Source organism: Heliangelus exortis, chromosome 2, assembly GCF_036169615.1.
Source record: "Heliangelus exortis chromosome 2, bHelExo1.hap1, whole genome shotgun sequence".
In the NCBI taxonomy this organism is placed as follows: domain Eukaryota; kingdom Metazoa; phylum Chordata; class Aves; order Apodiformes; family Trochilidae; genus Heliangelus; species Heliangelus exortis.
The window spans coordinates 7765434-7793264 of NC_092423.1; the positions used below are offsets into that span (position 1 = coordinate 7765434).

Sequence of the window (27831 nt, forward strand, 5' to 3'; positions counted from 1 at the left end):
GGCCAGGAAAGTCAAAGCATATTTTTTCTTTTATCTGTTGGATGCTAAAGCAGTGCCTTTCATGTGCTGTTTTGATTTGACTGGCCTGAAGAGGGGGGCAGATTTCTATCAAGCTTCAATCCTCAGTCCTGGAGCCTACTTATTAGAGACCGAGTGTTTGCTGTTTCAACCCACTGATAAGGGAGCCCTTCCAACAAACAAACTGGGCTGCTTTCCACCACACCACGTCTTCCAAAATCTCCGAGGGAAATGGACTGAACAAATATGTTGAGCAAGTGTGCTCAGTTTGTGGTAAATGGCTGAACAACCCTCCCAGGGCATATGCACAGTCTACAGGCACCACACCAACATTGGGGCTGAGGATACATCTCACTAATTTTCTCATGCAAGCCTGTGGTCTGCACGAGCTTCTGGCATGGTGATGCGGAGCTGGGAGAGTGTGGTAGGAAACTAAATCCTCATGGGACACCTTTGCTCTGTGGTTCATGGTTGTGCCCAAGCATCTGAAGGGTCTATTTCTGGCATTGCCACACACTTGCATTATGACCAGGGCTGAGTCACATACAAGGCATCATTAACCTGTAAGTAAATAAGGTGTCAACAACTTTGCAGGTGATGTTTGTTGCAGCCAATTTTTTTTTTTTTTTTTTAAATCAAGTTCCTGTAGGTTTACTCTTATGTTGCGTTCTGGGTGTGTTCACAGTTCGGAGGATTTGCGTGCAGTGTAGTGTGGCCACCTGCACAAATCATAATTTGTGTTTTTTACAACTGACTGATTTAATGTTGGGCTTTTTCCTGGGGCAAACCCCACCTTCACTGGGACGTGAACTGCGAGGCTAATCTTGCTCTGAATGGCAGCAGCAACTGGAGTGTTTGCTGGGGGGAGGCAAACCCTTCCTTCTCCCCCCCACCACTGTATCCTTTATGGTCATACATGGCTTCAAAGAAGCTTTTGAGTCATGAAATCCATCTTGGGCCAGTGTCTCTGTCCTGGCTGAGGCCAGCCCTACCTGACAGGCTGGCCTGGATTCAGGCGCACCCCTCAGCAAGCTGAATGGCGAATATGGCATCAAACCCAGTCCAAGCTTACAACCCTACTGACAAACACAGCCTTTGACTTCGCCACCCACCCCCAGAGTCCCTGACACCCATCCGGACCAGCCCACAAAACCCACACCGACCCGAACCGCTTTGACCCAAAATGGCGGCGCGGAGCCGCGGGGGCGGTCAGAGGCGGCGGCGGTCAGAGGCGGCGGCGGGCGGCGCATGCGCGCTGGGGGCGAGGCTGTCAGGCGGCTGCATGGTGCCCGCCGCCGCTCCGGCACCCATGCCCTGAGGCCGCGCTGGGCCGGGCCGGGGGAGCCGGCACTGGGCTGGATGGTGGCTTAGGGCCCGCACTGCCGGCTCCCCGCTATGGCGAGCTACCTGCCCCCCTGCGTGATAGACGGAGGCACCGGGTGAGTGTGGGAAGGGACGGGCGCTACCAGTCCCCTTGCTGGGGAGGCAGGGGGGTGTCTCCGCCGTGCTGCTGCCCCGCTGCCTGCCGGGGCCCTTAGCGGGTAGTCCCTTCCCCTCTCACGGGTCTGAGCTCTCGGTGAGTGTTCCGGTGCCCTCTCGGCTTGTCACCCGCGGGACAGAGGGGCTCCCTTCTCGCCGGGGCGGCTGGTGCTGCCCTCAGCCCAGTGCTCTCCTCCTCCTCCTGTCCTTCCTCCCCGCGGGGAGCGCGGAGCTGGGCAGTCGTACCCCGGGGGCGGTGTGTCTCCAGGTGCCCTTTTTACTTCTTCGGTCGAGTATTTTGTTCGTATTCTCTGACTTTTAAACTCTTGCGTAATTAAAATGCTGAAATCGGCGATGTCCCCTGTCAGCGGAGTGCCCGGAGAGAAGGGGCACGGTGTTTGCCTGGGAGGTGTGAGTCCGGAGGCAGGGGAGCTGTGTGCTGGCTGGGCTGCAGCATCTCCTTCGTGCACAGCTCCGGGACTGCAGTGGTCCAGATGCTGGGGTGCATCTGGCTGTGCCCAGAGACGGCAAAGACATCTGCTTGAATCTTTCCAGGGGTTGCCTCTGGTCGGCAGTGAGATGGGACATAGCTGTGTTATCCCAGTGGTGTCTGTTGGTTGTTAGCTCAGCCCTTCTTCACCTTTGTCGAATCGGTGTGAGATTTATTCTATGTTTAGCTAAACCACAAGTATTGTAAATCAAATCCTTGAAGAGTAAAATGAACCCGGATTCCAGAGACTGTGCTCTTGAGGCATTTTAGGGACTGATCTTTCCTACCTGCCTGTGGCTAGGGAAGTCCTATTCGTCATTGGGCAGACAACTTCTGCTGTACCCCAGAAGTGAGAGGTAAGAGGGAGCTGTAACGAAGGTGATTGTGTGCTGTGCTCTTGCTAATGCCTTTCCTTTGGCCTAGCAGTTAGAGAATAATAGAATAGTTTGGGTTGGAATGACCTTTCAGGTCATCTAGTCCAACCCCTTTGCAGTGGGGACATCTGCAAGGACATCTTCAACTAGATCAGGTTGCTCAGAGCCCTGTTCAACCTGACCTTGAATGTTTCCAGGGATGGTGTTTCTGCCACCTTTCTGGGCAACCTATGCCAGTGTCTCACCACCCTCATCATAAAAAATGTCTTCCTGATGTCTAATCTAAATCTGCCTGCTTTTAGTTTACCCCTTGTCCTATTGCAGCAGCCCCTGTTAAAAAATCTATCCCCATCTTTCTTGTAAGTACTCCTTACGAACTGAAAAGCTGCAGCATGGGCTCCCTGGAGCTTTCCCTTCTCCAGGCTGCACCACCCCATATCTCTCAGCCTATCATGGTCATTTTTGTGGCTCTCTTCTGGACTCACTCCAGCAGGTCCATGCCTTTCCTATGCTTTCATGATGGGCTCTTAAGAGTGGAGACACCAGTCCATCAGTAACTATTCATCCAATAACTGCTTATCAGGTTGTGCCTCAGTGTCATTGATTGCATCAGTTTATTGCAATATTAGACCTTTCCTCTGCAGAGAATTTACTGCACTACTTTGATTTATTTAATGCTTGGAAAGTTACCTTTAAAACTTCTAAAACTGAGCAATCTTAAACGCAAAACCAAACTAATCCACCAAAACCCCCCCCCCCAAATCCCTGGTTAACCTAGAGAAGTTTTTACCAATAATGTATTGCCATGCTGCTTTCTTGTGAGAAAGTGTTTCATATTTTGAAATACATCTTTATTCAACTGTCACAGAACTTTTAGAAGTCTCTTGTCTGTTTCTGTTTATCCATTATTTTACCAGAAATAGCTCTGTCCCCTTGGTGGGCAATACTGGAGTCAACAGCTGGAAACAGTGAGAGCAGCAGTGACTGGATTTCATTTCACATGTCATTCTGCCCATGTGTTAGATACTCCTGGTTCCTTCTATTTATTTTCTGAAGATATTTTAAATATTTGTTCTCCACAGAACTGTTAGTGTTATAGGAATATTATTTGACAGTCTTTTAAGTTTTTCAAAGAGAAATGAGAGCTGTAGTAGGACCCTTTAAAAAGGCTACAGTATAAACTACAAAGTCCAGCAAATGCATTAAACGTAATGTCTGTCTCTTGCAGGAAACCTCATTTATTCTCAGTTTGAGGTCTGATTCCAGCATTGCACTAGCAGTAGGTGTTACCAGCCAACAGTTGTACAAAATAAATTGTTTATTGTGTCCTTTCAGGGAAATAATAATTAAATAGAATTTCTAAAATCTATTTTGTGTTTGCATGTGAGAAACTGGTGGACTTTGTGTGTGGTGTGTGTATCAGTTTATTTCAGGAAGGGTTCAAGTAGTCCCCAATGATGTAGCTTCACATTTCTGTGCCTCCAAATAATCTTAAATCATATGAGGCAATGTGGTGCTTCTGCTGATACCACTTCAGCTTGACTTTGCTTTGGACACCAAAACCTGGAAGACTTTTCAGCAATGAGATTATTGCATTTGAAATAAGTTATCTTGCAGAATTCAAGAAGAAATAAGGATCTGAACCAAAGCAGCCAGGAGTAGTTTGACTCATTGATACACAGTCTCTGGAATTTTCCTCTGTGTGGGCTGAAAACCTTCTTATTGTTAGAATGAATCTACTCTGGGTTGCAAGCTTCAAACAGTTCATTCAAATTATTCATGAAAGGCCTTTCAGATGAAAAACTTGGAGGAGCACAGTGGAAAGGAAAAAATATATGCAGACATGCACTGTGGAACACTATGTATATAAAATACACTTTTCTACTTAGATTTCTGATACTGAATGAGGTGCTTTGTCCAGACACTAATCTCTATTCCTGTCCTGTAAAGGGATTTAAGAAATTTGTGAAAAGACTCTTGTTATTGTTGTTTTGCACTTAAGGAGACTGGTTTAATTTCCTGGTGTTTGCTGACATAAACCTCAAGTTTTGTAAAATGTTGGAATTTCTCCAAAAAAGCAGCAACAGGTGTGTAGAAAATAGGTGCAGAGCTTCAGTGAGAAACATATCATAATAGCAGGACAGGACAAGTTCCTTTTCTTTATTGGATAGATGACATGAACATTATAAGTAAGAGTGAACAATCTATGAAAAATTTTGTAAAAAGTGGTAGCAATTTGCTATCATCTCTTCCATTAGTTCTTGCAAATGACTTGTCCTACTTCAGCTTTAATGCACTGCATCTTCATTTTCTTTGCGTGAGTTTTTCCTTGTGATCAGTTTACACATTGCTATCGGTCTTTTTGTGGAGAAGAGCATGCTATTTTTAGTTTCTTAGAGGAGTACCAGGACTTTCTGGTGTAGCTGTGTCAAGTAGCTTTATAACTAGTTACACTTTACAACTACTTTTATTAACTGGCATTTAGCTGTGGGACATGGGATTGCTAGTAGGTGGGTGTGTGAAAAAAAGATGTCTTGAAATACCCCTCTCCTCTTCAGTTTGTGTATTTGCAGGCACTGAGGAATACTTCTATTTTGGGTGTATTTTATTGCAGTCTCTCCATTTTTCATTTAGGAAAGAAAAATTACTCTGGTGAAGTCTTACTGCTGAGCTTAGACGTAAGTACTTGATTTCCAGGAGAAGTGAGCTGCACTTCTCTGAAAACTTGAAGCTTAGAGAGGTTTTTGTTATTGCTGAGCTATTAAGGATAGCTGGAACTTCAGCTATTATCCCTGTTACATTATCCCTGTATTGCTGTATTTCTGATTCTTAATGAATTGCTTTAGCCAATTATTACCTCTGCTCTTTACATGTGAGACTTGTGAGCAGGCATTATTGTAATTGCTGTTCTGGGTTTAAGGAGCCTGGATTAATTAGCTGTTGTTTATAGTCACAGAGCTCAGTTCTGTGAAGTACTAGACTCTCAAGAAACCATCAGTGGCTATAATGTACACTTTTAACTGTGGCTGCTGGTGCTCTTGGGTGAACTGAGCAGACATAATAGATACTTTTGTTGTTTGAAATTTCTTCCTTCTTCCCTTCTTTCTCCATTCCCCTTCCTGCATCACATCTTCATTTCAAAAATCCCTTTGCACTTCTTTATGAAGACCTCATGTTGGAGTTTCTCAAGCATATTTGTAATAATGGGAATATGAGAATACAGTCTTGCTTATGGCAGCACAGCACCACAGGTGTTCTGGCAGTAATAACAGTTGTTTAGCATCTTAGCTGTCAGTGTTTGCATTTCAGAGGGGTTATTTCTTTTGTCTGTTTCTTAAAGCATTTTGCTATTTCCAATCACCTTGGCTTTTTTTTTTCCTGGGGTTTGTGTGTGTGTGTGTGTAGCACTGTTTTAAAGATCTAGACCAAAAGGCTACAGGAGTTGAGGAAATACTACAATGTTCACAGCTGGGCTTTGTCTTTTGCACACTTGTCCAAAGACCAATTGGATGTCTTGTACTTTGAAACTGATAAAGCAACTGCCAGAGTTTATTTTATATGCCTAAACTGTATTGTTCTTAAGCTTTAGTAAGAATTTACCAAAATATGTCCCTGCTCTTTGCAGCATTTGCTTTCAGGTTTTGGTCCAACAATTTTTGCAGTTATTTTTTTATGAAAGGTTTTTTGGGCTTTCCATGGTAGGACCTCAGAGGAGAAGGGGGTTAGGATGGCCATTCCTCATGAAACAGGCAGTGGAACTGACTTGCATACTAACTCATCATTCAGGGATCACCTGAGCGTGTAGGAGGAGGCAACATTATTTTTAGAAACTGCTTGTTTTACCAGTACATAATTTCTACTGTTTTTTTTTTTTTTTTTTTTAAATGAGTAGTCCCTCCAAATCCCCTTAAATGAAATGGCCTTAGCTTTTTGGATCAGCTTTCTACAGATTTCTACAGTATTTATCCTGTATTTTGGAGTTTCCACTAGGTTCCTCTTTCACTGGCAATAGATCTGCTACTTCTAGTGAAATTAAGTCAAAATACTGATTATCTACATATTCCCCACAGCTGTCTCTGTAATTTACAGATCACAAGACTTTGCATTACCATTAGTCTGCTAGTCAGTAACCCAGGAGAAAGAAACCCATGTTTTAGATGCTTAAATATTCATTGGAGAGGGGACTGGAGACCAGGTAACCTCTCTAACTGCTAAAGTCCAGAGCCTTTCAGGTCAATGAATATTTAAAAATCTTGTATAAAAGGCAACAATCTCTGGAGGAGGTTCTGGAAGTGGGTCACCCAAACACTTTAATGTACTTCTGGGTATGGCTCTGGAAGGTAGAATTGTGTTCAAGTCCTGCTAGGCAGAAGAAAACTGCCCAAGTCAGCCATGTCCTGAATAAACAGGCTGCTGGGTAAGAAAGGGCTGCAGAGTCCTGTTGTCTCTTTCTTCTCTTCCTCAGTGGTTTTGAGAATAGTTTAAATTTCCCTTCCATTTGTTTTTTTTTTTCAAAAACTTGAAATACAGCCTCTTGTTCAAGGTTGTATCTTGTTTAATGCTAAAAATTTTTTTTTGAACGGCATTTGTATTTCACTTCCTTGCTTAAGCTGAGACTTGAGTTATTCTCATAGCTCTGGTATTAACCCTTCATGGATTAGTGGCATGCAAAAGGAATCTTCTGAGGTTATCTTCTGTGGGGTGTGTTAGTTGAAGAGAAGTTATTTTTTCACTGATTCTGAGAAATAAGCTTATCCCAGAGGTTTAACTGGAGTTAATTCAGCAAGCGAAAAAATAAATCAGTAAAATATTGAGCTTTGGGTAACTTTAAAAGTTATTCTGGTAGGGGATCTGATCTCTAGAGGGAAGGTAAACCTATTGCAGGCTGATATCACAAGTTGACTTAATACTGTTGGTGGGTGTGAGTTTAGCAAGTTTGTGGATGGGGAAGAGGTGACAAACACAGCTCAGTTCTGCCAGAAACGAGGTCTGGTTTTACTTCAGGAATCTTTAGATGCATTCACACACATTTGTAAAAATGGTATAAAAGGTGTATATACACATTTACGTGCTTAGGTATATGCATGTATATGTAAATATTGACTTTGTTTTTTGTCAGTGGGGCTTGAAGGGTCGTTTTCATGAGGTTTCTGCCATTTATAAGTCTTACATCTCTTGAATCCAAAATTGGTTTCCTTGGTCCTGTGTGCTTTTGACAGAAACTTGCTTCAGAGAGTGCAAGGAAGAAATATCCTGTCATGTGTCTTAAATAACAGTTTAACTCCTGTTGTTTCTTGTTATATTTTAACAGTATTCTCTTGGTATACTTCCTTCTAAAATGCAAAGAAACTATGTGATAATAATCATAAAAAGAATTCTTCCTACTAGAGGCCTTCTTTACAAATCAGTCTAATTTAATGTCCTGATTGTAATTTTTGGGAGCCACAGAAAGTATGCATAAACATTTTGGATTAGATTAAAAGCATATGCCCATATACTGATGATTAAAAATACAACAAACCTTTGCCCCCAAAATGCAGTCGTTGTCTTTTTAGCCTGGGGGAAAATGGCTTTTATAACTATTATCTGAAGTCTGTTGAAGCTATAGCTTTGAAGAGAAGTTGGAAATATAATATTAAAGTTCCAAGGTCATTGCTAATTCAGTTTTGATTCAATTCCTTTATCTCAGCAAACTCTTAATGAGTATTTCTTATACCAAGTACTCCATAAAGGGGCATTTGCTATTTAAGCTGTGAAGAAGCAACACTCTTTAGTGATGGAATAATATTGTCTGCAAACACAGAGTCTGTGATGGAGGCAAAGACCCTAGAGTCACTTCAGGATCTAAATTGTGACTGCAGTAATTTAAAAATGTCATGACTTCAGGTTTTTATGGTAAAAATGGATGTGAATAATGCTAATTTCCCTCAAGTTATGCTATTGCTGTACTTTTGTTCCCATCTAACGACAATATTAGAGAAAAACTTTGGTTTCTGGAATAATTTAATTAATTTAATTTTATTATTATTATTATTATTATTATTATTATTATTATTATTATTATTATTATTATTATTATTATTATTATTATTATTATTATTATTATTATTAACTGCTGCTGAGTTGTTTTTTTGGTGTGGTATATTCCCTTTCCAGCTTTCTGGAATTTGAGCTGGTCTTCATAGTCTGGGATGTTTGTTATTTGTGGTTGCTGAAGACCTGAACTATCTTGTGGCCAGCAACACCATGCAGAGATTTTAGATTTTGTGTGAGAACTCCCTTTTTTTTTTTTTCTTTCCTTCACCACATTACCAGTTATTTTTTCTCTTGATCATGTACTTGTAGAAGTAGGTATTATATGCATATTGAAATAGAAGTACAACACTTTATGCCATCTGCTGCCCATTTCTAAAGCATTTTATCAATGCAGGCTTGCTTTGGTATAGTTACCTATATATTGCCACACACACAGATGCCTGTGACAAAGTTGAGTGGTTTGTGGAAAGCTTGAAAGGAAATTGTATCTGGATTGAAATGGGAGTTTTCAACTATGGTTTTCTATTTAACCCACACTTTTTTACCCCCCCGCCCCCTTTGTTTGACAAATATGAAAATCTAATGAGATCTTTAGTCATGGTAGCTTTCTGAAAAGTAAGATTTGTACAGTCTTTATTTTTTAGCAAAGGGTGGAATGTGGCCTGCCTATCTTTAGTCATAACTGGTCAACACCATGGAGAAAGAAAGAGCTGAGTTTTCAGATTTTAGAGTTCAGAAAGAAAACACTACTAAAATTTGTAAGCTGGAGGTGTATGAAAAATAAATAACACCTAAAATATTTACCACTTCCAACTTTTCTTCTCAGCAGGATGGCATTTGAAAGTCTAGCCCAGAAAATGTAGATGTGGCATGCAATTGTTTGACCTTCACTTATAAGTACAGTGAATTGAACATATTTTTCTCTTTCTTTACATCTAAGTGCATTTAATGACCTCATGATCATTCTTTTCCCAGGTATACGAAACTTGGCTATGCAGGAAATACAGAACCTCAATTCATTATCCCATCATGTGAGTAATTTTTTGTCCCTCCAAATGGAATATACAGCACTATCACTGAGTATTTTTGTGAATAAATTATGTGCTTTCTAACTACCAAGTTGGCCTTCATGGACTCTTTTCCATCTGAGAAATTATATTCATTGCCTTAGCATCTTTGGCTAGAGTGTAGTTAAACAGAACTCCTTGTTTGCAGTTAGCTAGGGCTGTTGCTCATTAAATCAGCTCTTGGTTGCTATGACAAAGATGAAGAGAACTTCAGTCCAATTTCCTGTTTATCTCTATTATTTTTCTGCCAGGACTCTTCAGTAGACGGAATGCAATTTACCTCCTGTCTACCTGACACCATGGTTACTGCCCAGATAATATGGGGAAGGCTTCCAATCAAATTAAGTACTAAAGTGCAGGTGGTGTCTGCCTTATTTACATTGTCTGGGATTGTAGACAGCTTCATATTCATAAAAGTTGTTCCTGTTAGAAAAAGTTCTTTTTGGGTGTGTATTTACAAACTACAATGGTTTTGCCCATTTAATATGCTTTTTTTTAGCATATGTAGCCTTAATTTTTGTATGTTAGATGTGTTTAAAAGGTTATACCTTTCTGGTTTTTTTGTTTTTATTTGTTGTCTTAATAGTTTCTCTCAAATATTATATATATTTATATATAGTAGCACTGACAATGTGCTTACATCTATAATGACATCTAGTATCTCAAGGTTATCTCCAATTATGTCAAACACTGCTTTTCTTTTTTGTGAACTTGTCAGTCAACTATTTATTAATGCATCTAGACTGCCTTGTAGCTACAGGAAAAGATAAAAAGATAAGGAAATAATAAAAGTAATCGGGGGCCAAAGAGGTGGAGGTCTTTAACATGGTCTTTAACAGATGTAATTTCAGTACTGGTAATAGTCTTAACTATTTTAAGTATTGTAAAAAATTCAAGCTTAAAGCACTGGTAAATGTTTAGATATTTGATGTTAAAAAAGTGGAATATCAAGAGTTTCTTGAGACTTTGTTATAAATCCTGTTTTATAAAACTATAAACATGTTGGAGCTTAGGCATATTTCCAGAAGAATTGTTGGCCTGTCAGTAGGTTTTGGTGCTGAAAGTATTTGGTGAGTATGTGGATGATGCCTGTCTCCTCTGCATTTTCTACTGTACATTATTTAGATGCTGATTATGACCTCTTAAAAGAAAACTGCATATACAGAAGGTTTTGTTTTGAGTGTGTTTTATTACATTTTTATTTATAGCTTGTCCCAGATTTTTTCTTTGCTGTCTCATCTTCTTGCCTATAGCAGCCATCATCTAATAATTTTAGTGATAGTTGCACTCTTCTAATGGGAAGTATAAGTGTCCAAAGATTTCTCTGTAGCACTGCAAATTCATTTCTCCCCTTCCTCCTTCTCACCTGCTGGGATAATGACCCCAATACTTATTTCTGAAGTACAGAGTTTATTCCCTTCTTGTCTCTTTCTCTTAAATTCTAGGTTGAAACTCAGAAAATCATGTTCCTTACTTGCTCGAAGATTATCTCCTGTGGATTGCTGTGCTTGTGTAGATATAGTGACTGCTATAGTCTGGAACAGAACACATTTTTAAGATTCTCTTTGAATTATTATTTACATTAATGAGGAACTGGAATCCTGTGTGATGCAGTGACAATGAACTCTGCTATACTGGCTTCTCAATAGATTACTTATATATTTTCTGCTTTCTGGGAATTATGCTTTCTATATCCCAATTTTTGCTTCTGGAAAAGAATCATTAAGTAAATAAATACTAACTGTTTGGTATTTAGCTCTTTTAATTTTGGTTTGGTTTATTTTAAGGTATTGCAATCCGGGAATCAGCCAAAGTAGGTGACCAGGCTCAGAGGAGAGTAATGAAAGGTGTTGATGATCTGGACTTTTTCATAGGAGATGAAGCCATAGATAAACCTACATATGCTACAAAGGTAAGAACTGAGTATTTTGAGAAGTCTTTTCAGGTTTTCACATTTTTGTTCTAGAACTTTTTGAAGCCATTTAAAACACTTGCTTTTTTTTTTTTTTTTTTTTTGGTGAAGTACTTTTGCTTTTTAAAAACTGCATTATTTGGTTCATGGCTTTACGTTTTTTTTAAATGCCTGTTTTACTAGTGCTGTCCTGTGTGATTGGTGCTTGAACACTTTTGTAAATATTTATTGATAGAGTGCAGCTTTTCTGTTTTCAAAATTATCTATTAAAATAGTAATAAACACTGAATGTTTAATTTCTTGCTAAAAGTGTATGTTTTTTAAATGGTGCATGAACTGGGGAATGTGCAAGGTACTTTTGCTTCAGGGAATGTCAAAATTGTTTTGTGAAGGGCTGTCTTCAACATAGCTTTTCTGTGAATCATGCTTTCCATACCCCAGTGAAGGACTTCTTGCATTTACAGAATGCTTCAGTCTTACAAATTATGTGGAAAAAGTAATATTTTATACATTCTACTGTGCTACTTAAATGTCATCTGTGTTCTTAACATTGAACAAAATGAAGACATCATACAATTTTTTTTGAAAAATGTATAGCCTTATGGTCTTTGTTTTTATATATTGAAAGGCATATTGCAGTCAAATACTGTTCTCAACTTCATAGATTATAAAATTGATACAAAAAGAGATTAAAACACAGAGCTGCAATAGAAGAATAATGCTATTAGGAATGGAGTTGGGATGCCCAGGTTCTAGTCCTGCAAGATAGAGTTGCAGTTTGCAGAAGACTTAAGAGTTTGGGAACTTAGGCTGTTCTGTTTCTGGGTCTGCTTATCCTTGTATGGTGTAGAGTGTTGACAAGTTTTCTTTTTCAGTGGCCTATACGACATGGGATTGTTGAAGACTGGGACCTCATGGAGAGATTTATGGAGCAGGTCATTTTTAAATACCTGCGAGCTGAACCTGAGGATCACTATTTTTTAATGGTGAGTTAATGAGATTGGGTAAGAAAATATTTTTCTAAGAGGAAAACTAAATATTCCAAGCACAAGTGGCTGTTGGAGGATTTTTCTCCTTATATATTTGTTATTTCTTCAGCAGCTAGGAGGGGAGGGAGGAGAGGAAGGAGTAAAGTAATCTGTAAAGTTGCTTTATAACTAAATATTAAATTCTATTCGTTTGTCAGTGTAGGCTATTGCAGGTTAGGTTTTGTTTTTGAAAAACTTCAATCACTTTGTTTGAAATAATTCATGTTTGAATTTCTGTTTTTAACACACTGAGTTTTTTAAAAGTTTAATTTCCATACCAAGCTGACCAATGGATGAACGATTAGAACTCTTGTTGAGGTGCTTTTTCAAAACTTTGTTTTTTGCAGACAGAGCCTCCACTGAACACACCAGAAAACAGAGAGTATCTTGCAGAAATCATGTTTGAATCATTTAACATACCAGGACTTTACATTGCTGTTCAGGTGAGCAAAGCGAACGTACACTTCTAAAGTATGGTGTAGCTGCAGTATGTATAGTCTTCTCTATGGATGTCTAAAATGTCTGAAAGAGTATTTTCTGAGACTGTAAATTAGCACAATGTGCCTGCTTCTAATTATAAACTTTCTCATGCAGGCAGTGTTGGCCTTAGCTGCCTCTTGGACATCACGGCAGGTTGGAGAACGGACTCTGACTGGAACTGTCATCGATAGTGGAGATGGAGTTACCCATGTGATTCCTGTGGTATGTAGCACGATGCAGTTTGAAATCACCTGTGGTTTGGACAAGTACAGGGTTTGTTTATTATAAATTTAAGTAAGAGGTGTCAAATGAAACTGTTTTTTAATTTTTAGTGTTGCTTGGCTGTTCGGGATTTTTTCCTCCAGTGTTATCGTTTCAAAAAGCATGTATTTTTATTATGCTAACTTATTTATGCTGTTAATTTAGCTTGCATGCTACAGGAAGGTCTCAGTAAGGAACTGCCAGGCCATCTTTTAAAGGTTATTTCTATGTAAAACCTTGTCTTCTGTTACTATGATGCCTCAGTTCTATTTAATATTAATGCTTATCATGGTTTTGGATCTCCTGCATGCCGCCAAGATCTGAAAAGAAATTCCCTAACTTTTTCAACGTGCTACATTTTGATATTTTAGTACACCTGGTAACATTCGCTTTTTATGTTACTTTATTGTATTCTAGAAGTTAGTTAACTCTGTTTCTGTGGAAACAACTACAGTCTTGTAAAAATCCATGTTTGTACACATGGTTGATCTCCTACTGCTTAATTCCAGTTATGTTGTAATGTTAAAAATACAGAATTATCTGTGCATACTGACATCTGTTCAGTTGATGTCATTTTGTGTATTTCTGAAGCAGTATAGTATGCTTGATTGATCAGTTATTTTAGAGATAAAAGTTTGATTCCTTTTAACTTCACCTTGAGTTTTGGTATTAACCATGTCTTCAGTGTTTTCTTCATATGGAAAAAATCAGCATTTACAGTATGAAACTCAGAAAAGTGTGAAAAACAAGCGAGGAAAGAAAAACTGTTGGCTCAGCAACCAGTAGATGCCTGCTGAAAAATTTCAGCAAATATGTCCTGGTTCTATCGTGCTTATCATTAGTTACTACTTAATCTGATTCTTCTTGTCTGAAAATTTTAACAAGGATATTTTTTCATAATAATTTTTCACTCTCAAACAAGACCCAGTTGGTCTATTGATATTAAGTTTGATTTTCAGATCGTGCCTATAAGGAACTATCTGATTGGGTTGTCTTCTAATGTGTGCAAGTTTTTTTTGTCTATCACTTGGGTATCTATTAGACAATCAATATCTGTTTTATATGTAGTAATCAAAGTCTTTTAAATAAAAATAATATCCACTTGACAGTGCATTGCACATTTTAATAGTAATACTGCAGTTTCAAGTTTTTACTTTTAATTGAAAATCAAAATAAAATATTATAAAAATGTGTTAGTTTTGCTGTTAATTATTGATACACAGTAGGTTTTCCCTAAACACTGTTTTTCTTCTCCTCCTACATAGGCAGAAGGCTATGTAATTGGAAGTTGCATCAAACATATTCCTATTGCAGGTAGAGATATTACTTACTTTATCCAACAGCTCCTAAGGGAAAGGGAGGTGGGAATTCCTCCTGAACAATCTCTGGAGACAGCAAAAGCCATAAAGGTACACCCTGCTTTATCTCGTAATATATACATAAACAAAACTCTTTGAGCTAATTTTTTGGCTTTAACAAGTTCCCAGTGGCTCTCTTAAAAATGCAAATGTAAGCAATGCATTGTAATTATTCAGGCTTGTGGTGGTTTATTCAATCAAGTGTGGGGGAAGGAGAAAGAGGAAGAAAATCTTCATGCTAGACTGTTTGGAGAGAATATGTTCTGCAGATTAAATCAGCACGTTAAGCTTTAGATTTGTTTAAAATTTGCTTTTTAATTTAATAAATAAATGTATGTCATGCCAGGATGATTATGTGGGCCTGATCTTGCAGTGAAAGCTTTCCATTGAACTTCTTTATCATCACAGGCCTACTGGTTGTGGTGTTTTAATTTTGAGAGTGACTAATCTGGATGAATCAGTGTGCAAACTGATGGAAACAAATCGGCCATGTGCAGTCTCTCCAAGGGCTGTCTTTAGTAGTCATTTGGTCAAGAACATCTGTTGAGCCACCCTGTCTGTAATAATACTTATGATCTTGTTTTCTCATCGTGTTATCCTTTAATTCAATGATGGAATAATTATATTGGCAATTTTTAATGTATTATATTGGCATTTCTTAACAGGAGAAATACTGTTACATTTGCCCTGACATAGTGAAAGAATTTGCCAAGTATGATGCAGACCCTCGAAAATGGATCAAGCAGTATACAGGTATCAATGCAATCAACAAAACCAAGTTTGTTATAGATGTCGGTTATGAAAGGTTCCTGGGACCTGAAATTTTCTTTCATCCCGAGGTAAGAATAGGGACAAGCAGTACTAAGTTACAGAAACTTTACTGTGTGACTGAGAAGAGGGGGGGGGGAGGGAGGTACTGTCATTTTTGGTGCCAGCACGCCATCATGTGGAAATAAGATACCACTGAGTCTCCTGACTGCAAGCCTTGTAGTTTCATGTAGCTTAAATACAGGAAGATGTAGGACAGCAGATAATTATTTTCCTAATGTCCTCTGTAACATTTAAAACATCTTATTTTGTTTATTTAAAGGCGATCAAAAATTGAGAATAAATGGTTTGAATTCACAGATTTTATATCATAGTTTCCTTCTTTCTTTCAGCATTGTTTTAGACCAGCATGAATTTATATACTTTATTTGATGATGTTGCCAATCCCTTTGGGTTGCACTGAAAATGCTTTAAATCTTTGACCCTGTCTTTTGTTACCAAGTCAGTTTATAAAGCAGGGAAGCTAAATTTGTTCTTGAGGGAAGTCCATTGAGATCTCTGTTGGTGTGGTCAAAAGTGACATGTACAGTTCTGGGAAACTTTGATACCTGGTCTCTCTGGTTTCTGGTAGCTCAGTTTGGGTGAGCTTCATGGTATTGTGATATTGTGGGAGAGGAAAAAATGAAGCTTTAATACCTTACCATAAAGCAGAGAGAGGTTCCTCTCCTTTCTTTTGTACTTGATTAAGTTTATTGCAGGCAACCATAACCTCCAGTACTGTTCAGAATTTAATCAATGTTAATCATGTTAACAATGGTGAAGTATCCCTGTGTCTAGCCTCTTCCTATTGGAAGGGTGTAAAAAAACCAAAAAACAACCCACAACCCTCATTCTTTCACCTTTTGTCTAAATTCCAGCCTGAATCTAAATTCCAGCATTGAATCCCATGTCAGACATTATTTTAATAGCTCCTCTTTCCATAGCCCCTTCAAAGAATTTTAGAAACTGAATAATGGACTAATTTCCATTGTCTTAATTTCTTGATAGTTTTTTGGCTCTGTATTAAAAAAACCCCAAGCAACAAACTGAACTTACTTGCTAGACAAGAAAAAGGCACTAGGTGATACATACTGCATCCAAAGGAATTTCTCCCTGGACTTAACATTGTTAACTCCTCACTTCAAAGGGTATCAGGTTAGCTAGGTAAAAGCTGCTCTTGGTTTTATAATCTCTTCCCATTGCCAGTTTAAAAGTTGATCTGAAGTCTTTAATAATCTTGAATTTATTATTTGGGGGTTGTAGTTGTCCAGATTATTTCTTCACTTTTTAAATAAGATACTTTACTTGCTATTCTTCAACCGTATGCTATTTGCTAGCAGACTGCAATTTCACATGTCAGTTCTCTTGTCCCCATTCTTGGAGCATGTTATACTCTACTTTGGATGCTGTAACTCTTTTTTTGTGTGTCCCTTTTGCCCTGCTGTGTTATCAGTATCTTTTTGAAAAGCTTGGCAGAAAATTTCAGGCTGTAGTAGTTCATTCAGAGAAGAACTCTCCCAAGCAACACTGCTTCTTTCTTTTGATTGATGTGACTTTGTAGTTTAACTTTTTTGCATGATCAATTCTCATTAGTGGAAGTTAGCTTGAATTTTGGGGGATTTTTCACATAATTCTTGTGTATCCTGAACTACAAGCCAACTTCCTCTCCTGAAGTCTCTTTCAGTTCAGTGTATACTTGCTATGTTTTGGCTTTTGTTATTTATCCACTGAGATGCTTCATCTTGTTTAAAATGTAAATTCCAAATAGTTTCTACACCTTTGGGAATGTTGTAAATTGTGATATGTATAATAGTATGTTATTCTGTATTGATAATTCATTTAATCTCAGAAAGGACAAAACCCTTGTAAAATGCAGAAATTTTACATTAGCATTAAATGGATGTTTGTGCTGATGGGGGCTTCCACTGCAGACCTTGGAGTACTTACACCTTTTTGAATATTGGAGATTTTGTGTGGCTGGGAAAAAAAAAAAAGTAACCTGACTTCTTGGTGGGAATTTATCATAATAATTTTAGTAGGGTTGAAAATTTTTTACAGGTGAGCTTTCTTATTTGCACTCTGATATTTTTGATTTCACTTAAAAGGAAATCCAGGACCACATTGCACAGGAAGAATATGTTTTTAATATTGCATGAAAACTCTAATTCATGTCACATGTAATAGTAGGTCCATAGTGCATAAATTGTAAACAGTGAATCTCTGACCAAGAATCTGAATTTCTCAGCAGAAAAAAGAAATTTTCATTTTCCTTGTACAGAAGTAGGTTTGTTATAATGTACAAGAAGTGGTGAGCAGGAAGTACTCCTGACTTTAATTCCCTCTCCACCCCCTGCTTTTAAAACTCTCTGTGCAGTCTCACTTCTGCCTTTTTGTTTCTCCATTCCTGAGATGCAAAATCTAATTCCTCTTCTAATTTCTTTTTAGTTTGCTAACCCTGATTTTATGGAATCCATTTCGGATGTAGTTGATGAAGTTATACAGAACTGTCCCATTGATGTCCGGCGTCCATTATATAAGGTATGGACTTTCTGTGGCAAGATTGACTTCATTCACTGGAAGTCTAAACATTGACATCATGAAGCATATAGGTAGCTATCACTTCACTCACCACTGTGAGAAATGTGGACTTAGAATAGAAATAAAGTTCAAGTTAAACAAATACTACTTCTTAATGAACAGTACTTCATATTTGCTGCTTTTCGTTTCTGAAAGAAAGGGTTTTTTTGAAAGAATATTTTTCTTCAGTGGCTTGATACCTATGTAAGTATTGTCCCTGAGGAGCTGAGGCAGAGGGATGTTATTTCTTCTGATACTTGTAATGTGAATTCTTGTGCGTGATGGTCTTTGGCTTTTAGAATCATAGAATGGTATGGGTTGGAAGGGACCTTTTAAAGGTTATGTACTCCAGCCCCACTGCAGTGTGCAGGGACATCCTCAACTAAATCAGGTTGCTCACAGCCTCATCAAGCCTCACCTTGGGTATTTCCAGGGATGAGGCCTCTACTACCTCCTTGGGCAACCTGTTCCATTTTTCCATTGCACTCATGGTAAAGGCTTTGTTCCTAACATCCAATCTAAATCTACTCTTCTCTAATTTAAAGCCATATTCCTTCATCCTGTTACTAGAGGCTTTTGTAAACATTCCCAGCCTTTCTGTAGGCCCCCTTCAGGGGCCTACTGGAAGCTCTCTATTAGGTCTCCTTGGAGCCTTTTCCAGGCTGAACAACTCCAGCTCCTTCAGCCTGCATTTGTAGGAGAGATGTTCCAGTCCCCTTATCATTTCTGTGGCCTTCCTCTGGACCTGGTCCATCAGGTCCCTGTCCTTCCTGTACTGAGAGCTCCAGAGCTAGATGCAGTATTCCAGGTGAGGTCCTATCAGAGCAGAGTAAAGTGGCAGAATCACCTCTCTCAATCTGCTGGCCACACTTCTCTTGATGCAGCCCAGAATGTGATTTGCCTTCTGGGCCATTTTCAGGGTTATTTCATAGTCTCACCTCTCTGCTTTCCTAAGCAGTATTTTCAAGTACATGTTTTTTCTGAAGTCTTGACTTGTGCATCCCTACTCTCTGCAGGTTTATGCAGATACTGAACCCAGTATTAAAGTACAGGAAGACTTCAAATCTTTAAAGAGACAATTAGGTCTCCTTAACCTTGCTCAGGGTGTAGTCCAAAGAGTACTTTCAGGCACTGATTTTTTAAGAAATGAAAAGGAAGGCACTGACAGGCATAGCCTATGGCAAGCTCTCTCTGTATTGGCAGCACAATTTATGCTTCCTGCTTGTTTTCTGCTTCTGCAGCAGCAGTCCCCTTTTAGCAATAACAGCATAAAATAACAGCATGGAGAAATTTGCTTGTTCATGTAAGAAGTGGTAGTTTTCCTCACCTATTAAAATAAGTTTTTATGTTCCAACCAAATAATATTTCACTGTAGTTGGTAATATCAATGTTTTGCAGTCTATTCTACTTGTTTAGCAAACATACTCTGTAAAGTAGAAGGAGACAGTGCTTCATTACAAATCTGTGGAGCAGGTTAAATTGGAAGTTAAATTACTCAACAAGCTCATGTGTGGAGTTACTTCTGCAGTAGATGTCTTCAGTGGCTTCAAGATATTAGGTGTGTTGCAGAAGATTTAAGGAAACTTTTAGTGTCTGGTTGTGCTTGGGGTCTGTGATTTTTTTCAGTGATGACCAAAGTTTGTTGCAGTGCAGCAATAGACTTCATTGCTTGGTAGGGCAGTGATTACTGCTGACTTCTGGAAAGTGGTATTTAAAAATTGAGCTTAAATTATTCTTTCCTTTCTGTAATCAGCAGGCAAAGAACTTTCCCTTGGCTTGCCATTGATTGAGGCTTTGTTTTTCCATTTGGTGTTTGCAGTTGCTTAGTTAAAACAACATTGCAGTTACCTATTGAACATATTGACAGATGCCAGTAGTTATTAGTGCTAATAGTTGTTAGGTTCTTTAAGCAAAGGGATCAACATTTCTGTTCTCATTGTTTGTAACTCAGATTTGCTCCTAGTTTCTGTGATTGATTTATCAGTTTCACTTACAAAAAGTGCTTTGTGGTGGCCAGGCTGGCCAGCTGGAATTATGTATTTTGATTTTCACTCAGTGTTCATGCAGAAAATACGTGAATGTACCTTTCTTGTTTCATAATCCACTTTTTCTCTCTCTTTTTTTTTTTCTTTTTTTTTTTTTTTTCTGATCAACATCTCTGTGGTGAGGCCAGTCATCTTACCTTCTGCTGATGTTTGGACCTTCCTAAGACTGACTTTTCAGCCAGATCTGAAACAGCCTGTAGCTGTTCAATACCAAGGATAAACATTCTTTCACAAATGATGATGATGCACCCTTTTTAATTGTATAAGAGTTGCCAGCAGTGCACTCTTAATTCCCTTGATTACACCATCTTAATGTAATTGCTTGTAAGCAGTGATTTATATTCTTATTCTGTGTCTCTAACACAGAGCTGAGAGTTCTGGATTGCTTGGGATGAGCTGATTTCTGCTAAAATGGACGAAGATAGGTAGGCTGCTGAGATGCTGTTTAAAAATATCTTTTCAAGCTGGAAATGCTCTGAAACTTGCCCTAACATTTCAGTTAGAGCTCGCGTTTTGGCACTTAGTGTCTAATAAGAGTAGCAGAATTTGACAGTTGCTAGTGAATATAGTTGTAGTAACATTAAAAGTGGACAAGGAGCTTTCAAATTCTAAAAACTGCTTGGTGTTCTAATACGTGGTGTTTTTTTGTTGGTAACAGGTTCAGAAACTTTTACTCCTTCTCTGCACTCTACTTTGTCTTCCTTTTTTCCACTGCCCACAGTCTCTCCTTGGATACTTCTAGAGTTTAGATGGTAACAGGAGAGGAGAATGGTGTTGACAGTTCTGTGGTCTGTGCCTTCTCCTGGTAAAAAGGTTATAAGTGTAGGGTCATTGGCTGTCCCAATGATTTATTGCAGTTTTTCTCAGCTGTGTTTTTGGCACAAATAAACAGATGAAGGAATTTAAGAGAAGTGACATCTGAAACAAGGTAAATTCTGCCAGAAATATCTCAAAGTTCCCAAGTAAGCATGTTTAAATATTCTTGATTCAAATTATGATGATCCATCTTTAACCTCAAATTTTCATGCCAGCTTCTTGAGCTGAAACATTGAATGAGGTGAAGACTGTAGTCTACTGGCAAGCTTGGTGTTTTACTGTAGATTAATCATCCAGGTTTTCAGTGGAAAATGCATGGAGATTATTTTGTTAGAGATGACTTTTTAGCTGGGTTTGCAGCTACTGTGGCCAACACTGAACTTGAGCTTGTTGATAAAGTTAACATTTGGACTACACTTGTTGTACCAGTGTTCTCTTGGAAGGTTAAACTGTTGACTGCTCGGCTCATAGTGAACCTTCCTCAAAGCCTGGAGAGGTCTGGGGTACGGGAGGCTAAAGGTGTGGTAAGCATCCCCCTAACATCACTTCTTACTTGAATTGCTGGTAAATTCTTGGTGTGAAAACTCCACTCGGTGTGTAGATGGCGCTGGCAGACTGCTGTGAGGGGTCCGGATGGACCTCGGATAGCTGAGGGAGGAAAAGCAGCCTGTGAGAGGGAGGAAAAGCAGGCAGTGACAGTGCCCAGCTTACTGACAGGATCAACCCTGCTCTTCCCTTTCCTCTTCCAAAGGTATCCTCAAGGCGAAACCTGGATATGGTTCAGCTGACCTTTTTTATCTGTGCTTCAGCAAAATGACGGTGTTTGCTGTTAATGATTTAGTGCAGAGCTGGGAGGCTCTGTGGATGAGTTAAGGCTGGAGAGACTGCTGGGCAGTGGCACTGATGAGAAGACCTGGGAAAATCAAGGAATTCCTGCTACCTCATGTGGAAGCCCCAAGTGATTAACAGTGTTAGTGTAGCACAGGAGTACTGAGGAGAAGCCCTGTTTATTCCTGTCACTGCTATAATTAAATTTATAACATTACCCCTGCTAGGTGGTTTAACAGTAGCTCAGCACATCTGCAGTATTTGGTGGTTACTGTTGTGTCTCCATGCAGGCATATTTCTGCAGTTTCAGAGAAATCAAATCTTATGCTATTGCTCAAACTGTGAAATGGGCATTGAAAATCATTATTTTAAAGAAATAGAAATAGTTTTTTCGTTGCTAAAAGTCAAATTGTTATTTGACATTTAAAAAATAGTTCCTCACGATACATTTACTTCTTTGTAATACATTTATTTTTGATATTTATAATATTTCTTATACTTTCCATGTAATGTTGCAAATATTACAAATATTACCCTGTTTAAATTAAATTAAGAGGCACATAACTTTAATCACTTGCTCATGAAGTGCTTGGTTTTATCTTGCTAACCTTTCTGGCTTTTAGCCACAATTCTTATGAAGTCACATATTGCTCTTCTTATGTGTCTCTGATTTTGTTCATGTTAAGCAACTTTGGACTATTATTTGGAAAGAGGGGAAACTGGGATGTGGTGTTGAAGTTCATATTTACAGAAAAGCAGGAGGTGATTCTTAGTTTGGTGCTGCAAAGTCTGAAGTGTCCAGCTGAGAGTGTGCTTACACCGTGTTACAGAATGAAGATGCAGAGACCAGTTCAGCCCCTTGTGTTTGGTAGCACTGAGTTCTGCAGGAGCTAATTTAACCTTCTGAAATTTTAATGTAAACTTTATTTAGAGATTTCTATTACAGTACCTGGGTTGTTTTGTTAAATGGCTTCATCTCTGTGCAGCATTGCACTGTACAGTCATAATACCGGAAATGGTGTGGAAAGAAACACATTAAATAGAGAGTTCATAGGAGATGCAAAGGGTATGGATGGGAACTGAGAAATTTATTGCCAGCCTTCTGAGATGATTTGTGTTCACCTTCTTTGTTTTCTTCCAGAAGAGTCCTACTTTCATTATTTACTTGTTGTGGTTAGCTTTTTCTAGAGTGTGTCTTCAGCCCTCTCTTCTAAGGGAATACATTCTTTTGAAATAAGTGAAATTTTCAATGAGTTAGCTGTAAAAGTAAAACTCAGCTGGAGCTTTTTTGTTGGGTGGTATGATAATGTGTTAGCTGTGAAGCCTGTGGTCTGCTTAGAGCTGTTAAACCAGCCAAAGTGCTTTTGAGCAGAGTAAGATCAGAAGAAATCTTGTTTAAAGGAATCTGCTGGAAACAGATACTTAAATCCTAACTTCCTTGATGTCTTTTTCTGAGAAGACAGAATTCCCAGGCAGGTTCAAAACTCAAACATCACTACTAAGCTTTCTTCACAGATGTATTTACCATGCTTCATTGTTGTTATTTGTTTGTTTAGTAGTTACTGGTATTATTTTGTTGTTTTACATTTGATTATTCTCGAAAAGGTATTTGCTGTGGGGATGTTTGTTTTTTCTTTTTTCTTTTTTTTTCCACCTAATCTGTTGGTCTTTTTCCACCTTCATTTGGCTTCTTATGTAAGTGGTGGGTGTGTTGTTTGAGAGGTGGGGAATGTGTGTGGATTCTGCTTTCATTGTGAGTGAGGACTGACTACCTGGCTTCTGCCCTCTTTGCAGGAGACTGTCTTGCTGAGTTGTGATGATTTACTTGAGGCCCATACCTGAGCTGTCTTCTGCTTGAGTTTGTTAAAGATTCGGCCCAGTGCTAACTGAGACCAGAGGGAGCAGGGGAAGTGTAACTCCATAACCATCCTATAATGGCACTTTGTGTCACCTCCTTTTTTTCATCCAAAATTCTGCTTGGCCTGGCTTGTCCAAATATATGATGATTCACCTCTTCAACAAGTAGACCTGAGTGTTTCTGTTCTCACTGACCATTATTATTGTTAAAATTCTTTCAGTGTGTAGAAGGACTTTAATTATCATAATCTGAGGAAGGTGTAACCTATAGAATCATAGAATAGTTTGGGTTGGAAAGGGGCCTTTAAAGTTCATCTAGTCTCACCCCCCCTGCAGTGACCAGGGACATCTTCATCTAGCCTCATTGCTCAGAGCCCCATCCAACCTGACCTGGAATGTTTCCAGGTATGGGACTTCTGCTACCTCTCTAAACATCCTGTTCCAGTGTTCCACCACTCTCATAATGAAAAAATTCTTCTTAATATCTATTCTAGATCCACCTTCTAAGTTTGCAGCCATTACTCTATGTTCTGTCATTACAGGCCCTGCTAAAAAGTTTGTCTCCAAACTTAGAGCTTCTAACCCTGTAATGATAAAAGATCCTCTCAGTGTTACAGATAATTTTGTAGTTGTATGAGTTGGTCTCAGATGTATCCAAACAATTATTCTTGGGTCTATTCAGAAATCTATTTTTAGTGGTAGCATTGTCCACTTTATGAAGTATACTTGAAGCTTAATTTGCTTTGAATACAATTATTGCTTTTACCATCTTCACCAGCTTCATTATCTCCAGGTATTATTTTCTGATGGCATCTTTTTAATTGCTATTTCATCACTTGGGTTGGTCGCTGTCTTCTTTCCCCATTAGCAGTTTTCTTTTCCCATGTGAGGGAACCATTTTGAGGCAGGGGAATGGATATTCCTCTGGATGGGGGGAGCAGGAATAATCTCCTTCCTGCTTTAATTTGAGGACCATCTCTAGTTTCTGACTCCTGCTTGTATGTATGACTCCTTTATTCTTCTCTGTCCTCCTCTTTCTTTGGGAAATCTTTCAGTAGTGTTATGGGGAAGTTTGCTTTTCTTTTAGGTATGCACTCTTTTATAATGTAGTTAATCTGAAGGTGTGAAAAAAATGAGTTTTCCTACTGTAATGTTTTTCTATGATGTGCAGAGATAAGGTTGTTTTTTTTTTCATGAATAAACAAACAGCTTCTCACTTCACAAGTTACAAACAAGATTTTTCTTGTTATCTGTTGCTTAAAATCCAAGCAGTTCTGCACTCTGCAAGTGTGAGTGCTTATGAGGAGTCTTTGACTCTGCAGGCTTCCTGGTGTAAACAGTGGTTCAGGGATTCTTTCAGCACCTGCCCAGCCTTGATCTGTGGTCTATGGTTTGGTTACACAAAATTCGTTTTTCTGACTATGAAATCAGTTTTTGCTGCACAGATATATATTATATACTGGAGTTCCTGTTTTGAATCCCTCTACTGTTGAAATTACTTCTGTGTTAGTTTATGACTCTGCAGCATGATCAGAATTAAGAATGTGACATTTAAAACCCCCTATTTAGAATCCAAGTACGAGTCCAGGCTAAGAGGCTTTTGGTTCTGCTTTGAAAACTAATACCAGGCAAGTATATATAGATAGGAAAAGTGGAAAAGGCATTGAACCTTTCTCTGTAGAGTGCAGTACTCTTTGGAGGTGTGGTACCTTTTTGAAGAATCATTGGGCTTGCTTGTTGCTGTGTTTAGAAGTTTAACTCTTAAAATTAAAAAAAAAAAAAAAAAAAAAAAAGTTAAAAAGTTCTAGGTAACTTTACAGCTTTTGGAAAGATATTTGGTATTGGGGCTTAAGCTGCTTATTATGAGCATTCCTGGGAAACTTTTTGATGTAATATCTTATTTCTGCTGCTCTGCACATGTGGGTTACTAGCTGACCATTTTAATGGTATCCTTCTCTTTTGCAATAAACCTCTTTTTTAAAAGGGGAAAAAAAGAAAGCAGGGGACCATGGACCTACTTTGGAAACTGAGCAGTGTTTAAGGTGTTCTGTGTATCTTGTCAGTTTCCTAATGATTTTAAGATTCAAACAGTCACTGCTGCATTGTTGGCTCTTGGGAATCTCGCTTGAAGATGGATTTAAAGAATTTGTCTTTAATTTTTGTGCAGAATGTGGTCCTTTCAGGAGGATCCACAATGTTCAGGGACTTTGGACGACGACTGCAAAGGGATTTGAAAAGAGTGGTGGATGCGAGGCTGCGACTTAGTGAGGAGCTCAGTGGTGGTCGGATAAAAGTAAGTAAGAATTTCAAGTGTGGTGATTACATGAGTAGTGAAAGAAATCTAGTTCAAAATTTTCACCTCACTTGTGAAAATGTGTTGAGAAATGAGTAGTGTCTGTGCGTGTGTGTGTGTGTGTGTGTGTGTGTGTGTGTGTTGTTAAACGTATTGGTAGCCTTGCTGTGTATGATGTGCCTTTACAGGAACTTGATTGTAAACAGTCTCTAGGGGCATTTCTGTTTTATTTTTTAGAAAATACGTGATCTTAGCAGTAGGCAAGAGAGGTTTAACTGTTGTGTCCTTCAGTGTGCTAATCATGAAGAGTTTTATGACTTGGCTGCCTAGGGAATGTGGCAGACAGTGTAATAGGTGTGAGGTAGTGATGTGAATGTAAGAGTAAAGATGTCTGGGTCTGAGCATTTTGAGTTTGTAAGGCTCTTGCCAGAAAATGTAAACCAACTAAATATGAGCTGTTTTTTCTTAGCCGAAACCAGTGGAAGTTCAAGTGATAACACATCACATGCAGCGTTATGCAGTTTGGTTTGGTGGTTCCATGCTGGCTTCAACAGTAAGTCTTCATCAAAATTGTTCTGATTTTTTTCTTTTTTAAATTGCTTGTCATCTGCTGACTATAATTGACCTGGGTACTTAGTATAATTGATCTGAATTTTAAACCTTTTTATTGTGAAAACCTACACGGTGTCACATTCTGGAATCCTTTCCTGACTTTTATCTCAGTATAATTTGTACAGGGCAAATTAGGGCTTTACTTGAGTAAGGATATAATGATTTGACATAATTCTGTAGTTGCTTTTATATGGTAGTTATAATGTACTTCCTTTATTATTGAAATCAGCAGTAGGAATTAATTATGACTTCAGAAGTGTAGGATTGAAATCAGTGGTCTTTAAATGCAAGATAAAAGCAAATCCAGGAAAATGGGAGTTCTTGTCTCCAAAGTGTGGTTTCTTATTGGTGTGTTTAAAAGCAGTCTTCTGTCCAGACAAACTTTTCTTGATTAGTTGTATTAATACCCTAATTTTTATTCTATTGCAAAAATATAACATCACATCATAAAGCTTCCATCTAAAAAAAATGCTAAGGCTTTAGTTTATTTGTCAGTTTTCCCACTTGCTGTATTCTTACGCTTTTGTTTATATTTTCATAGCCAGAGTTTTTCCAAGTATGTCACACCAAGAAAGACTATGAAGAGTATGGCCCTAGTATTTGTCGTCACAATCCTGTCTTTGGAGTCATGTCATAAAGCCTGCCTAATGGAAACAAGATTTCTGATATCTTGCTGGGGAAGAAACTCCTGTATTGCAGAGGCAGGCAGCAGATACTGTAAATACTGAAGCAAGACGTGGCTCACTCTTGGAAGCATTTGAATCACCACTGTGCACTAAAGCACAACTTACAGCCCCGAGTCATTTCAGTAAAAGCCATTGCCCTGCTGACTCCTTTAAAGCCTATTGTTTCTTCCTAAATGTGAAATTATTAAAAAATAGGTAAGTCTCGGTTTAGGAGGGTGTGCAAATACTACTGAAACTGAACTTAGAAGAGTAAGGCAGTGTTTTACTGCTTGTGGAAAGATTTAAACCTTCCCCACTTGTGCCCTCATTCTGCAATCAAATCTTTAGCAATGGAGCACTAAATACCACATTGCCTTCAGGGGAGTTGGAGTGGATGCAGGTACTTGCCTAGATGGATCAGATTGCAGGAACTGGGACTGTATTTGTAAATGTAGGGGTTTCATATAATTTTGTATTTCATGATATTGGTAGGGTGAATTGATGAGTAGTTCTAAGCACGAACAGCTATCAATGTCATGGAGTGATGCTGTGTTTTCCTGGGTGTCAGGCATATATTGGAGTTGTGCTGGTATTTTTTGGCAAAAAAAAAAAAAAGCGCCGTGTGTGCTGGAAACTGATTTGTTCATGTTTGGATGATACAAAACTAAGTGATTTGCAGTATTGTATGAAGTTTATTATAGCCACTGTTACGTTGTTTTGAATTTTCTGAAGCTGTTTTATAGAAGACAATGTTTTGTTTTGATGTTGGTGAATGGTGGATGACACATGGACCTTGCACCAGTGAAATAAAAGCTGTTAACATCTTTA

General features: G+C 38.6%; 1 protein-coding gene across 6 annotated transcripts; it reads left to right on the forward strand.

Annotated features, from left to right (window-relative positions):
- The first annotated feature begins 1254 nt into the window (after positions 1 to 1254).
- Positions 1255 to 27831, forward strand: ACTR3B (actin related protein 3B). 6 transcript variants are annotated; one of them, XM_071734724.1, is made up of 13 exons: positions 1312 to 1457; positions 4996 to 5039; positions 9373 to 9428; positions 11252 to 11376; positions 12252 to 12362; positions 12752 to 12847; positions 12999 to 13106; positions 14411 to 14554; positions 15169 to 15342; positions 17756 to 17848; positions 25601 to 25726; positions 26196 to 26279; positions 26880 to 27831. In XM_071734724.1, the coding sequence occupies exons 4-13, from the start codon at positions 11305 to 11307 to the stop codon at positions 26973 to 26975; spliced, it is 1104 nt and encodes a 367-aa protein (XP_071590825.1). In that variant the 5' UTR covers positions 1312 to 1457; positions 4996 to 5039; positions 9373 to 9428; positions 11252 to 11304; the 3' UTR covers positions 26976 to 27831. The 6 variants fall into 6 exon arrangements, with proteins under 6 accessions (XP_071590821.1, XP_071590820.1, XP_071590826.1 ...); XM_071734720.1 differs by lacking the exon at positions 4996 to 5039 and having other exon boundaries at positions 1255 to 1457; XM_071734719.1 differs by lacking the exon at positions 4996 to 5039 and having other exon boundaries at positions 1266 to 1457; positions 26884 to 27831.